The sequence below is a fragment of the Pezoporus occidentalis genome, unplaced genomic scaffold (assembly GCF_034315485.1).
Source record: "Pezoporus occidentalis ecotype Australia unplaced genomic scaffold, CSIRO_AGI_Poc_V1 ctg39, whole genome shotgun sequence".
In the NCBI taxonomy this organism is placed as follows: Eukaryota; Metazoa; Chordata; class Aves; order Psittaciformes; family Psittacidae; genus Pezoporus; species Pezoporus occidentalis.
Genome location: NW_026915713.1, coordinates 4,891,968 through 4,907,275, shown reverse-complemented (window position 1 = coordinate 4,907,275; position 15,308 = coordinate 4,891,968). Strand labels below are relative to the sequence as shown.

Genomic DNA, 15,308 nt, shown 5'->3' with positions numbered 1-15,308 from the left:
CACTGTGCCACCCTACAACGGGCAAAACAGGCATTTTAACCCCAGAACCTGCACCCCACACTTACTATACCTCAAAACTACTAAAGGCTTCCTAATAATAAAGAAGAACGGCATATCATCTTGTAGTGAAAAAAAAAGGACAAAATCCTCTAATAAAGATCAATTGTTTCAACAGTTCATTCCCATTTTATAACAAGAAATTTTAGAACAATTAGTTAAGCGCAAAATTTGACAATTTCAGATGAAATTGTTACAAGACAACTCAGAATTCAGACTTTGCTTCTTCTGGGAGATGGCTGGAGCCAGTCAGGACTATGAACCAAGTGACACAGTAAAGAAGTCAAGCTGCAGGAAGGTCCATGAACTACGTATCTTTCACTAAAGCTTTTTTTCCTTTAGACCTTCTGGCTAGAAGGGGAATCATGTGAGACCAGCCACTGATTTGAGAAGTCCTTATGCCATGGATAGGCTCTGGTATGAGTACTGATCCAATGCCAGCCATTGCACACATGCCACTGGGGATGGCCACAGACTTTTCCCAGGTTGGTCTGCACAACTTTGCGTGTTTGCATGTGTTCTTTTCTGTTTAATAAACACTATGCATTCCCTAGCAAACCACAAGCATTAGAATCACAGACTCCTAGAACGGTTTTGGTTGGAACCTTAAGATTAGCTAGCTCTTGATCCCTCTGCCACGTGCAGGGACACCTTCCACTAGACCAGGCTGCTAAAAGCCCCCTCCTACCTGGCCTTGAATGAAACTTGCTCCTTCCCGTGACATCCCCATACTTTATTATGGCGTACGGACATTCGGCAGTCACGGCCACTCACCGGACACCCTGGCGTGGAGGTTCTGCTTCAGGCTGAGCTGCGGAGAGCCGGCAGCAGCATCCTGCAGCGCTGCCAGGGCCGCCCGGCGCAGCGCGCTGTCAAAAACCGTGAGTACCTCGCTGGGGAAGGCGTTGAAATACTCCCCGATCTCCATGTTGGTCTCAAAGAGCGTCAAGGCGTCAACGACCACAGGGTAGTGCGCCTCATCGTCGGCCTCCCTCAGGATGCCCAGGATGTCGTCCCTGTGGTGCTCCAGCACGTAGGACTCGAACACCTGACCGATGAGGTTCACCTGATCCGCGCGCAGCACCATGGTGCGCCTGCGAGACACGGTGGGCACCGGTGCTGAGGGCTCAGCCGAACGGGAAATTTGCGTTTGTCCCACTTGGGAAAAGCCCAGAGCGGGGCGCGAGCTTGGGGCTGCTGCGAGTGCGCGCCGCGGCCCCTCGTTGCCGCCCGCTCACGACCTGCTGGCGGGTGAGCGACGGGACCGCACCGGCCGCCGGCCACACGACACAGCCGCCGCCACAGCCACAGCCGCCGCTCTCAGACAGCTCCCGCCAACCAGCCGCTCCGCCCCGGTCTGTCCCAGCCAGCCAATCAGCTCCGCCCGCCGCCTGTCAGTCACCCTCGCCGCCCCGCCGCCTGACCCCGTCAGTCAGTCAGTCAGTCAGTCAGTCAGTCAGTCAGTCAGTCAGTCAGTCAGTCAGTCAGTCCGTCAGTCCGTCCCGGCGGCGGTGACGCGCTCCGCAAGCTCGCCCGCCGTGGCGCGCGGGGGGGGGGCGGCACCGGGCGGGGTCTCCCCTGCCCTCAGGCCAGAAAGTGCAACCGCCCGGCCATCCCTTCGCACGGAGGCGGGCCTGGGGGCACTGCAGCGACTTACCCCACCCGTCCCCAAGCGGTAGCAGGCGTGCGGCTCTGCAGCGCGGAGCCAGGCCCCCCGCTCCCACCCAAGCCGCCACCAGCACGGCAAGGTTTGAACGGCAATGTCCCGCGCTGCGCGGGAGGGAGGTGGGGCCGAGCCGACATTGCGCTGCCTCTCCCGCCCGCCTGCTGAGCGCTGCCCCAGGCGTGTCCCGGGCCGCCTCCGGGCAGCGCCGGATGCGGCGGCACTCCAAGCGCCAGCATCGGCGGCCCAGTCTACCCCAGGCCGACGTGGGCAGGGTTCCGCGGCCGTCCTTGCTCTCGCTCAGTACCTGCAGCACGGGACGCTGCTGATCCTCCAGCCGGGCTCCCGCTGCCGCTTCCTCACCCAGCAGAAGAGGCTCGGTCCCCGCCCCCTACGCGCCGCTTCACGCCCGGGCCCGGCGGTCCCCGAGCGGGGCAGTGGAGGGAGGGGCGGCAGCGGAGCCGCCTGCATGCGGGGCCGGGCCCGGTGGGGTAGCGGTGGCGCTTCCCTCCGGTGCCTTGACGGCCCCTGCCGCCGGGCTACCGGGAGGGCCGGACGCCCGGGAGTAGGTGGAGGGCGGCGGACTTGGCTGCCCGCCGAGCAGCGCGGAGCCCTGCGGGTGGAGTAGGGTGCTCCGTGGGGCCGGGGTGTCTCGGGTGATCTGCTGCTCGCGAACAGAAGGTTCTTGTTTCAACGGTGCTGCACGGTGTTTGTTGCCGAAACGTCTTCTGTCTCCTTCCCCCGTTACAAAGAGACCCTGCTCCCGTGTGCAATACGGCAGGATTGCGGGTGTTGCGAAAGACGGGTGTTGCGCAGCTGGGTAGCCCCAAGGTACCCGAAGCTCCTATTTGTTGATGCTTCCTGCAACCAACCTCTGCGCAATTTACAGATCCCATTCAATCTAAATTTGGCCTCTTTAAAGCGAGCTGCCTAACAAAGCAGTCAGTTCCGTCTTCTCTGTGAGGGTACATCACAGCAAAGTCTTGGGGAGTTTTGGAATTTTTATTTCTAATGTAGCTAGAAAATAGGGTTTGCTGGAGGCTTTCGCTTTTGTCTGGAATTTACAGTGGTGTTGTTTTGAATAGTTTCATATCTGTATGTTTTCTCTGAGCATGTATTACAACCCAGTGATACGCCTTAACTATGTGAAATATTTTATCTTTTAAATAATTAATTCTGTTTCAAAATTGAGTTCCAGGCATATGGAGTGGAGCTGGATTCCAGTGGCTCCAGAAGTATGCCTGTTGCTTTTCACTTTGGTTACTTTGCAGCATGTGTGTGCTCTTCCAGTTAAGTGTGAATTTTGCCCCCACTGAATTTGCCCACACTTCAGTGTAAGTAAGCTGTCTTCTGGATTACTACATGTATTTTCTCAGTACCTCTGATAGTATATTTGAATACGTTTTTCATATATCCATTTGAGTGTTGTGGTATCACAGAGAATAATCAAATGCCCTCTGTCATGGTTTAACACCTGCTGACAACTAAATACCATGGGAGCCACTCACAAACACTCACTCCCTCACACATGGGATGGGGAGGAGAATCAGAAAAACAGTAAACCCCATGGTTGAGATAAGAACAGTTTAATAATTACAGTAAGGTATAATATTACCCGTGCTGCTACAACTAATAATAATGAAAAGGGAAATTAAAGAAAATGTATAAACCAGAAAAAGCCCCACAAACAACAGTGGTGCACAGTGCAATTGCTCACCACTGTCTGACAGATATCCAGCCTGACCCGAGCAGCGATCTGGGCCTTCTGGGTGACTCCCCCCGTTTATATACTTGGCAGAGGCCTAGGAGAGTATGAGAACTGCCTGCTAATGCTGTGGTCAGGGTGGCTGGTACACTGAGAGAAATGGAGTTCAGAGGTCTGTCTCACTGAAAAGTTCTGGTTCAGTTTGTCTGCCTGGTTTTGTTATGGGATCCCACAGGTACTTCCAATGACTATAGCATATGTAAAGAAATGGATGTGTGTGTTTATATGACCAAAATGCACTGCAAAGTAAATTAGCTGATTTCTCTATGTAACTGTACATGGAAATAAGTCATATTTCCATTTAAAGCTTTTTGCCAAGGAATGTATACCTAAGTAAAACTGATACAATGCCCAACACCCAAAATCAGCTGAGCAACAGTACTATGAATTAGAGATTTGCCTTCATTATAGTAAAAAAAGGTTTAGCATTTGCCCATGAAGAATAGTAACAGTACTGGACTACATTGAACATACCAGGAAATAAGCAACACAGCTCTTGTAAGGAAAGTCAGTTGAATCTTTCAAAGCTGATATATTTTTACAAATGTTGGTTAATAAAAATTATAAAAATAAAATTCCTGGCTGGGTTCCTCACACCTACATGTAAGGCAACCAAGGCACTTAATTTGTTGCTGCTCTGAAGTCTTCATGCAATCAAGAGAGAAGCGGTCTGATGCAGCCGCCTGTTGACTGCAGAGGAGGTTGAAGGTCACTGTTTTCTTAAGTGATGTGACTCAGCCATTCCCTTTCTAAAGGAAGTAAATTACCACAAAGGAGAAAAACTTGGGGTCTCATTTTCTCAATGCAGAAATAGTGACATTTACCTGTACATAGCACTGGGATCATGTAACAAAATTCACATATAACTTACACCTTAAACAAGCAAGGGGTTGCTCTGACATCATGATCAGGTCTGACTTCTAATATTAACAGTGAAGTCTCCTGATACGCATTAGGAATTCCTTATGTCCTACACTTTTTAAATAGAGTTTCAGAGTAAGACTAAAACTTGAAAAAAAGTGAGTGACCTTTAGTCCAAAATTACCATTGTGATTTTCTAGCTATGGTTAGTGAGGCAGTGTATTTGTTAACAATTTATAGAAAAGAACCCCCATTTTCTTCAGCTGCCACACCAGAAAGGCAAGTGCTGCAACATGGGCTGTTGTTCAAAATCCCTCCATGTTCAGTTACAGGAACAGAAGCATTTTTTTCCCTAAGAAATGGCTGCTTTCAGTTTTGAAGTACAACTCATCAAAAAGGTCCTTTGTTGGAGTTTTCTAGTCTCAAAGAGCAATAAAGTCCAGAGACCACCTACATCAAGAGTGAAAAAATTACAATCTAAGAATGAAAACAAAATTATTGCAGCATTACAGAAACATTTAGGAAGAAAAGGTGATAAGTATATCCTAAAAAAAAAAAACCTATTCTATTTACTTCAGTTTTATAATACATCTGTATTCTTACTCTAAAGTGATCAAAGTTTACAAATCTAAGACATTTAATTTTAATTTAGATATTTTAAATGTAGAACTACTCAAACCAATTAGAAAATAATCCAAGTTTATTCTTCCAAAATAACAGATCATGAGAAAAGCAGAAGTGAAAAATTATTTAGAAAAAATAAGAATGCTAAAAATTCTATAACATTGACCCATGTAATTTATTGCCAGTACTTCTCATAGGACTAGTGTTTTCCTTGCAGCCTCAGGTAAATGTAGTACACATATGCTGAAGTACAGACTGATTATTACAATGCTGTTCTTCTGAAATGAAGGATTCTTCTGCATTTTCATAGAATCACAGGCTGGTTTGGGTTGGAACTGATCTTAAAAATCACCTGGTTCCAACCCCCCTGCCCTGGGCAGGGCCTCCTCCACTAGACCAGGCTGTTCAAAGCCCCATCCAGCCTCACCTTGAACTCAGCCAGGGATGGGGCAGCCACAGCTTCTCTGGGCAACCTGTTTCTCTGCCCTGTATTGCGTATAGCCTGTTACTTCCTTCTTCCACAGGAAAACACAGCAAAGGTTCAAATATTTTTTTCTTTATTATTTGCTCTTTCACCTTTTTTTTTTTCTCAATAAATGTAAAGGGTCAAAGGAATTAGTTATTTCAAGTGCTGATAATGAGATTTAATGTGTCAGAGCGCAGAGAGGGAGCTCCTGAGAGCCAAAAGATTTTCCCACCATTGTAAATAATACTATGCATCTTCAGGATAATTCTTTACCTCCTTACTCAGTTGGCTGTTGAGCCAGGAAAGAGCAAATGCATGTGTGAACAGAGGCTCTGCAGAACTCTGCATAGCTGAGTTTTCCAGAATACCAGATACTGCAAATACCAGGAACACCATGGTATTGCAGTAATGCCAGCTCCAATCCCAAATGCCAGATATTAACTTTTTTTTTTTAGGAATACATTTTACGGAGTTCTCTGTAACATTTGTGAGAAAATCAAGTTTTTTTTCCTAGTTACTTCTGGTTGGTTTGGGACTCCCTTTGTTTGGTTGGTCTTTAGAGCCTGATTCAATAATGGAACAGCTGCTGACTGGTGCAGATACAGTGACTGAGTCGCTTCCGAAAGGCAAGCGCTTACTAGTAAAAAACCAAGGGGCATACCTTTTACTGAATAAATAAATGCAGATATTATCATCTTCACATTACTGTTATTAATTCCGTATGTAAAAATGTACAAATGACATGGAGGATGACAGAAAAAGGCTGAGCCCTTGCAAAGCATGCAAGAAAAAATACACAACACTCACTCCAGAGCATTATAACAAAACGAGCTAGTGTATTTTATTTTGGGTAACAGCCAAGAAATCTGACATTTTGCCCAATATGGCTTTCTTCTAAAATTAAAAAGTTCCATATACCTCCACTTGAGTCCACCAGCTACAGAAATTATGCTGTATACATCTTTAATCCATGGCAGCATCACCAGAGTACAGCTTTCAGTGGCGTTTTCAAGCTGAATTAGAAGATAAAGTTTTAAAATAGTAAGTTTTAAAATGTTCATTTAGAAGATTTTATATTGTTTATATGAAAACATACAAATTTTTCATTTATACATATACTAAATATAAAACTCCTTGTAATTAGCAAGTATCTTAATCTGGGTATTTACCTTTGTGCATATAGCAAAAAAAGAATGTAGTTAGGGCTTCAGATGAAATATTAAAGTTCAGACCTTTGTATATGCTAAAATCTTATTCAAATAACTTGAACATTTTTTCCTGCTTTTAAAAGATGAAGAGATTCAGCTTAAAAATACATTCATAAAACAAAGAGACAGTTTTCTCCCTGAGACTACCAGTGTGAGTTATTTTGTGGTAATCTTTGAATGAAAAAATTATATAAAAAAAAGAAGACAGTAAGTTCTAATTTTCTATATGCTGCAGCACATTTCTTGAGTAAAACTGGCATCATGAAAGGTGCAGATTGGAGAATCATGCTCACTAGCTGAAAAAAACATTGCCATATATCAATTTCAGAAGAAGAAAAAACTTTAATATAGGCAAGGGAGAGTAATTAAGTTTTAACAAAGATCTGTATCTGTAGTATGTATAAATGGGAAAAAGTTGGGTGGTTTTTTGTTTGTTTTTTTTTCTTCCCTTTCATTTCAGACATGAATTTTATCCAAAGCAGGACTATTTGCTCCAAATGTAGATTTTCAATTTATGCAGAGATACTTGGTACATTATTCGAAATATGACAGGCGTTTGTTTTTGTTAATATTCAAAAAAGAAATACATAACTTGTAGAAACAGTTTCTGCTTAACGAGAAAATGTTTGGTTATAACTAGATGGCAAAGTCTCATGAGCAGCAGATTAAGGAGTCAACCCCCCACCCCAATGAACAGCTTCTGCATTGTGGCAGTCTTCATCTCTCCTCAAAATCCCTCTGCTCTGAAAGCTAGCAGCTACCCTGGCTTTACTTCACATTCCTCTTAGGTGTTAAAAAGAGACAATTTTTAAACCGCTACAAAGTAACAGAATATAAATGGGGATGCATTAAACATCCTGCCCAAACTGGGGAAGAGAGTGAGAGATACACTTTTCTTTAACAATTTAAATTGCATTTATAGTAACCATGCAATTATGTTATTTTTTGGGGGAAAAGCCTTACCTGAAATCAAAGAAAACACATTTATAGGAAAAAGGGGGAAAGTGTTATGTTTGTTCTACCAAAATTTATTATGTAGTAGTTACAAAGTTTAAAGATTCTTCCATTTTAAATAAAAATAATAGTTATAATTACACACATTATATAGTACCATGACAAGTGATTCCAACAAATATAACATGAAATACAGTGCAGTTTCAAATCAGAAAGACAAATACTTTCTCATTCACAGTGTTTGACAAATTACAGGAATGCTTGTTCACATGGGGGTTTACTTAAGGTCATGCTCTTATAAACAGTCCACATCACGCTGTGCCACAAAAACAAATCGTCTCTCAGAACGTGAAGTACTGGGCAAGCCACTCCTGGCGCTGGGGATCTGGTGAAGCCACTGGTGAAGCATCAGTCTGAGGAGGGCTAAAGTCACAGAAAGGAAAAAAAAAAACACAACACAATTACCCCACAACTACACACAAAGTACAAATGTTGGGAGAAAAAAAAAACAAATCACAGTGAATATGCAGTAAGGAACACAGTCTGTTTTTCCATGGATTGATTATCAGTGTGCCTCAGGACATGACTGTCTCCCTATAGAATCTGTGATCATCCACTCCATTGGAGAGCATCAGCAGCACAGACAAGTCAGTTTGGAAGCCACATTAACAGGGTGGGCAATGAATGTTTTAGAAAACAATTTAAAATCTCATCAATAGCTGTAGGTTTCAGAAAGAACAAAAAGGGCTTTCTTGGAAAAGCGTGACTGCAGAAGGTCCTCTTTTAGCATCCTTTTCCTGTGCTAAAATTCATTTTCAGAAATATGATGCGAGCATCATATTTGTAGACATGTGCTCACAAAGACTGGTTGGCAACTGAACAGAAATACACAGTTTTAATACTTGACACTGATCACAGATATCACTTGTGTCGTCGTTCATGCACACGTTTAAAATACCAGGAAAAGAGAAACTGCCGCACTGCAAAACAAGATTTGGTTCCCCCTTGAACACTTAAAAGTCTCACAAAATGAGCAAGAGAGAATAATTGAAATTTAATTACACAGCTAAGTTCCGTTATCAATAAAAATCAGTAATAAAATAATTCCTACTATTACTGGATAGTACAGAGCACAAAACTATTTGGAATGGAATCTCTGGCATCACAGTCCACGAGTCCATGCACATGCATGTTAAGAGATATCTGAGCACACTCATGCACATCACATGCTCAGGAAAAAAAACGAGCAACAGCACTTGTTTGGTTTTCTTTTAAAGATTGTTTTCTTGAAATAGATTGTTTTCCCTTATCTGTTTTAGATTCTATTATTTGTTTCCTTTTACTAATGTAGTTGCTAGGCATGTGGCTTTTCGCATTAAACCAAAGGAGAGAGTAAATAACCATATATGGAACTGATAATTACACATTGCTTTGTTGCCAACTTAGAGGTAAGAGTTCAGCACCCACTAATTAAGAGTGCAGCACTTCAGTGTATCTAATATGCAAGCCAAAAGATTAAAATCCTGGCTCCAAAAATCCATTTTTAAGTTATTCAGCTCACTATATTATTTTGTGAGAGAATTACTTGAGACTTTAATGCTGGTTTTGATTGCTAGAGTCTCAGCATTAAGCATCCAAGAATGGAAGTTTCCTGTTGCTATAGTAAGGTTACTCCTATGAAACAATCTGATCTAGGTGAGGAAAGGGGAAACGTAAAACATTCACATAGCACATAAAATAGTTTTCGTACATAAAAACCATTATCACATAATACTGAATAACAGAAATTCTGTGCAATTCCTGAATGACAATCAGCAAGTAACACAAACATTTAAAACAATTGTTCGTATATGTAAACAACTGGAAGCACATGAATTCTGTTAAAGGCTCTAAAGAGGTTTTCCAAGTTCAAGACTTATAAAAAAGTGAAAGAATACTTCACATTTCAATCAGGTCTGCAATAAAAAGGAATACTATAAAGAGGTTACAAATGCAATGTAAAAATTAAAAATGCCATCAGAGTACTTGTACCTCTGAAAGGTTCATAAAGCGAGTGAGGTTCAGCTCAATGGGAATGCAAAATTTTCCTGGCATAAGCAAAAGCAAAAAGAATTAAAAAAAAGACTGGTGAGGCAGTGCTCACCTCAAAAACGTCTTGGGCTCTTTGGGTGGCACTGGCTGGGGTAGTGGTTTGCTGCTGTTGAACTCAATATCGTGGATGGGTGAGTTAGGAATGGGCTCCAGGCGGTTAGGATGTCCATTGCCCACCACTCCGCTAGATTCCAGAGCACTTAGATTGGGGACACTCACAAACCTGTTTGCTGATTTATCATTCTTCTTCTTTTGCTGCATTAAAAATAACAAATGTAAGGAAGGCATCTGGCACCAGGACAGATGAGGACATTTGCAAATGTAAAAGTTTTACCTGATGGCAGGTTTGGGGTTTTTATGAAGGAGAGCAATAGGGACAGATCAGGCTCTTTTTTTTCCAGTCGTAGTTTTACTGTTTGCTTTGATCAGACCTGAACACCACGAATTTTTGCAGAAAAATCAAATTTCTGATCAAGATGATTAAGTTATTGAGACTTAGTTTAATAATCACTCTGTATATTTTATGAGATCTTCCAATGTAACATTTTGCACTGTTTAAGACATTGGAGATAGGAAATTTTTCACTAAATTGTCAATTAATCTGTTCAATTTTTCATTTGTACTTAAATCATTTCTTGGTATCAGTGACACAGGTCTGCTGTTAACTGTAACTGCAGCAAATTTCAATGAGACAAAAAAGTGAATCTCTCCAACAGGTTTCACCCCATCACTGAGGCACATTTTGGTAACTGGAACGTGGAAGCTAGAAAAACAGCTACATCTCTCTTACAGTAATTAAGCCCTCATAGTTGCAAGTGTTACAGTAATACTGCTAAAGATAAAAAGAGTACTGTACAGGAGCTCATTTTCTTGCACAAGGAAAAGGCCTCTTAGCTGTCTTCTAATGCTAACCCAGCTACCACTTCTAGGCACCAGATGGCACAACTGAGCATTTTTCTTTTCCTGATAACGCTCCATGCTCTACTGCCTGTACTTCAAGCGACTCCAAATACTGAAGGATTTTGTATCACTATTTAACTCTCCATAACACATCATAGAAAGGAATCAGTATTTACTCTCTCTGCCTTTCTAGATATTCCAATGTAGAAGGATGCTTCAAAGAATTTGATAGCTTTTTAAAAACAGCTGTGTGACAGGAGACCATGTGTACTTTCTACCTTCTATCAAATATTCCACGTCCACAATAAAACATTAATATTTTAAAAACCTTATTTCCAAAAACAGGATTTTTGAATTAATGGATTCACTTGTTCTCCTGAATTATGCATTATTTGAATATATAATAAATACTTTCATTCAAATACATATATGCAACCCTAACAAAGCATCTTGGATAAAACCTCTCAAGGGCTTGTGGACTACACACATTTGAACTAAATAAAGTGAAAAATAAGTGGAATCTCATGTTGTTTTGCTAGAGCATTTTTCACCGGAATTCCACTTGAAACAGGAGAGCTGCTCTATTCAAGGGTGGGCATGAGTTCAAACAGAGGCAGACGTGAGTCCTGTTGTTTGTACTTCTCTAGCTCTCTCTTCTAGCTTTGGTTTCATTGTTTGACCTTTTTGGGGTTCGCAGATGTGAATGCTACTAATTGGAGACACACTTGTGGATTTAAGAGAAAGCTATAATAGAAAAAACAAGTCTTATAAGCATTACAGTGAAAGATTGTCAAACTAAGGGTTAAACCAAGACTGCCCCATACACTTCACTTCTTCTGTAGGAGCTGAAGAAGCAAGAAATAACATTATGGTGGAAAAAAATAATTTGGTAAAAGTAACCAACTATGTAAAAACATCTTTTTACATCTTCAAGGTAATATACACTGTAATTAACATGGTGTGCTCAACACACTGTAGTTAAATCTCTCTGCTCCACAGGCGGCTCATTTTTGGAAAATGTGTATTAGCCACATAAATGCTTAGAAAAACCCTACAGTTTCTATCTCACTCTCTGTAAAACAATCTATGCTTCTAAAGCAGTCAAATCTGGAGAGACAAAATTGTGTGTATAATTCCATGAAATTCACGCAAAGTATTAAGAAACTTCAGATGTAACAATGTAATACTAAACAGATCCATTGTACAAATTAGAGAAGCCATAATGGATACTGCAATGGGTGTAATTTTGCATTAATATGCAAAGCCTGTAGTAACTCATGTTCTGTCTTTTCATCACAAAAAATAAAAGAGAATGAGTTTTTCAGTTTCTTTGTAATTCATTCTCCAGTAACACAGTATGTGCTTTGACAAAATAAAGTAACATAGTCCACAACTCATGAAATGAGAGATTAAAATGTTTCGGCATACAAGACAGTTTTAAAGTCCAAACAGTTTTAAGTGATGGAAGCATATTATAAAAATATATGAATTATCACCATGGAAATCTGATGATGTACTTTTCCCAATTGCTTCAGTTTTCACACAAAACACAGGCATATATACTTGATGGTTACATTTCACACCTTTACAAAAAGAGTGGCTCAGTCAAACTTTCAGAATTTTCCAGCAACCTTTATCATATAAAAACAAAACATTCAAATTGTATCCAGCCATCCTGGTATTGTCTCTACTGGGCCCAAGCTAAGGTCTTTTATGCAGTTAGCATAAAAGTCAGGCAGCCGCATATAAGCCTGTGGGAGCTGCTAGGCTGCTGAAAGGCACAGCGGAATATTGACAATTTACAGCAGAGTTTGTGCAGAAGTGGGAAGTACACTCATCTGATGTGAAACTACAATGAGGTTTAGCTAAATTGCAGCCTGATCTCAGATAACAGAGCCTGGACCTTGATCACTGGAGCTCTCGGGCATCTGAGCTGCTCGTGTTGTGCCCCTTGGGTTACCCTTTGCTTCAGAACCTTCCTGAGTTCTTCTGCCTCTACAGCTGGGACAAATCTCTTCCCTTTCCATGCAGGTGAAACAACCTATGGGTTATCACAAGGAGGAAGGAAATGTCAGAGGACTCAATCTTACTCCTGAAGTGGTGAAAAGACATAAAATTAAGGTACCCTACTGCAGTCTATACACGTTCCTCATGGAGAAATGATGCTGGCTTTTGAAGTGACAGGGAGGCACTACACCTGCACGTACAGTAGCCTTCACTGGCTGCTACTCAGCAGGATGAGAGAGCTGGAAAAGGCTGCTGCTGAAGTGTTGTCACTTGTACAGACAGTAACAGTAACTGAGAAGGCTAGAGTCTGACTTCTATCTCCTGCTGTCCCCACAGTTCATACCTGTTTTGTCACTTCAGTTCTCCAGAATTAGTGTCTTTCTCCATTCAGACTCACTCCATGCCCTTCTCACTCTTCCTTTTTTTACCTTTATTTTCTTCCTTTAGTGTCCTCTCTCCCTCTACCTTTCTAATGCTTTTCCATCCCAAGCACCACCTGCAAAGTGAAATTGCCCTTGCACCTTCCAAAATAGCCAAGAAAAATTAGGAATCTACCATTGTTCGCAGATATCACTGTTTTTCACTATACACTACAGTCCAGCCCTCTCTTGCCTTTGTTTCACTTTTCCATTTTGATTTTGCAGTTTTGTGAGAAGGAACTGGTTTATGTCATACATGTCCAGCAAGCCAGGGCAACAATATCAATGGATCTCTTAACAACACAAAATAAACAAACCTACACAAAAACAGAGACAAATGGAAAACTATGTTCCTTGTTTTGAACATGTTTTTTAAGAGTGATTTATGTATACACACAGACACACACACCTATGTTTCTTCTTTTACAATATCCTAAGTTTAGATTTCTTTTTCTTCACTTTAGCAATGAAGTCCATGGAACATACCTTGACCAGTGGATTAATAACACCAACATTAGGGCTTGCATTAAACATTTTGTTGTAGTTAGTCTCCCTGTTAACTAGCTCCAGCTGATAGAACTTTTTGTCTTCCTAAAAAGAAGAAAAAATAGAAACTTCTTTTTATGCGTTTTCAATGTTAGCGGCCAAATCTGCCTACAACTGATCTCAAATAAATTTATGTTTACATTTTAAAAGAAACTGGTAACTCTAAAACCTGCATTTTATACTTACTGTTATATATGTTATTATATGCAATAATCTAAATAATTTCTATTTATGCAGTTCTGTTGCAGTTATATGTTCCTGAAAGTGAGCTTAGCCTAATGGATTATGCACTGGGAAACTCAGTATGGCTGACTTCTGATCTCCTCATTCCTTCTTGCTTTTGAATCAGGACCTAATCAGATTCATATGATTGTTGTGTTGTGCTCTGAATTTGGGAAGCTTAGAAACCTCGCAGAGGAAACTATTTCTTATATGGCTTACATGGCTGGCTTAATTCAGGACAGGAGATGTGAGACGTCTTATCAAGGTCATACCGAAATATGTTTTTGTAATATGATATTATGCTTGACTGTAAACCTCTAGGTATCTAATTAGTTTAACCATTATGAGTTATTAGAACCACAGGAGTAATGTGATAAAGAACACGAATAACATGCTAGCAGGACTGGTTCTTGAAATACATTTCAAACACTTTGAATTAGATTAACTTTTGTATATGTTGAGATATTAAACCAAGAGAGCACAAAAGTCTTACGATCAATTTCTTTATGAGTTGGTCCCGCTCTGCAATTAGGTCTTTCAGTTCTGAAATAAGCTGCAAGTCTTCTGGTCTTGATTCTCTGTTTTTATATTTTTCTTCCATTTCTTCTAAACTTTATAGGAGAGAAGAATACCCCCTTTAGCCTGATCCAGTGTAAAATGATGAGTGAACAGTCACATCTTTGATTAGTATAAAATTGTTCAGGGAGTAAAAACAGAAGATGGTTTTCTTATAACCTTGAAGTAAATCAATTTCTATGTTACCATTCAGCTTTACCTAGTTATTGAAAAAAACGAATTCAACACTGACCATAACTTTTGCTCAAGTAACTAATAACCTGGGCAAAAGTCTAAAACCTTAGCATTCTTCTTGGTCATGTAGTATTATAGGTTTGAAAAAAGGCCTCTGGGAAGTCAGACTGAAAATTAGGCGCTCAATACTGTCATACAGACAGGAGAATTACAGGTGACATAGCTAAGATGGATTCTTATGTAAAATACAGGGACTACATTGTCTTACATTTAATATTGACAAAAATGTTGAAAGCTGGCCATTTGCTTTCTTGATGAAGAAAACAAACAGTATATATATTTTGTAATAGATGACTGTTCTTAATGAATGCTTATGAGACTGGAGAAATTGGACAGACAGCCAAGGCTGGCACAGTCTTCCTCAGTTCATGTGGAAAGTACTGGAACAAAGATATCCAAGAACAGCAAAGACTAATAGGTAAATAATTCCTCTCCACAAAGGCAACTTAGTACACTAGAGATGAAATAAAGGAATGAGCAAAAGAAAAGCAATAACACTTGGATATTGGGATATCTGGATTAAGAGAAATGTAACAATTAATAATATTTGAAAAAATACGAGGAAATTTTAAATGCCTGGTGGAAAAGCATTAAAGGAGAGAAGTGAAATAAGCCAACTGAGAGAGTACAAGTAACTACATAAATACCCTTGCTTCTTCTGGAAGAACAGCTTTTGAGAACAGGATGATTTAAAATGGTTGCGTCTCCTTAAAAC

The 15,308-nt window shown here is 40.8% G+C and overlaps 2 protein-coding genes across 7 annotated transcripts in view; both read right to left on the bottom strand.

The window, feature by feature from the left end:
- Positions 1–1,168, bottom strand: part of MCM9 (minichromosome maintenance 9 homologous recombination repair factor) — a 45,529-nt gene extending 44,361 nt beyond the window's left edge. For all 6 annotated transcript variants that reach the window (XR_009967352.1, XM_062632416.1, XM_062632417.1 and 3 more), the window contains exon 1: positions 832–1,168. Coding sequence is in view for 5 of the 6 variants with exons in the window: in XM_062632416.1 (XP_062488400.1) it covers positions 832–1,144 (313 nt within the window). In the remaining variant the exon portion in view is untranslated. The remainder of the gene's footprint in view (positions 1–831) is intronic.
- A 4,916-nt stretch (positions 1,169–6,084) lies between these two features.
- Positions 6,085–15,308, bottom strand: part of FAM184A (family with sequence similarity 184 member A) — a 67,372-nt gene continuing 58,148 nt past the window's right edge. The window contains exons 16-19 of the mRNA XM_062632415.1: positions 14,277–14,394; positions 13,502–13,606; positions 9,742–9,944; positions 6,085–8,021 (exon numbers count right to left, since the gene is read on the bottom strand). Of these exons, the coding sequence (XP_062488399.1) occupies positions 7,940–8,021; positions 9,742–9,944; positions 13,502–13,606; positions 14,277–14,394 (508 nt within the window). The 3' untranslated portion in view covers positions 6,085–7,939. The remainder of the gene's footprint in view (positions 8,022–9,741; positions 9,945–13,501; positions 13,607–14,276; positions 14,395–15,308) is intronic.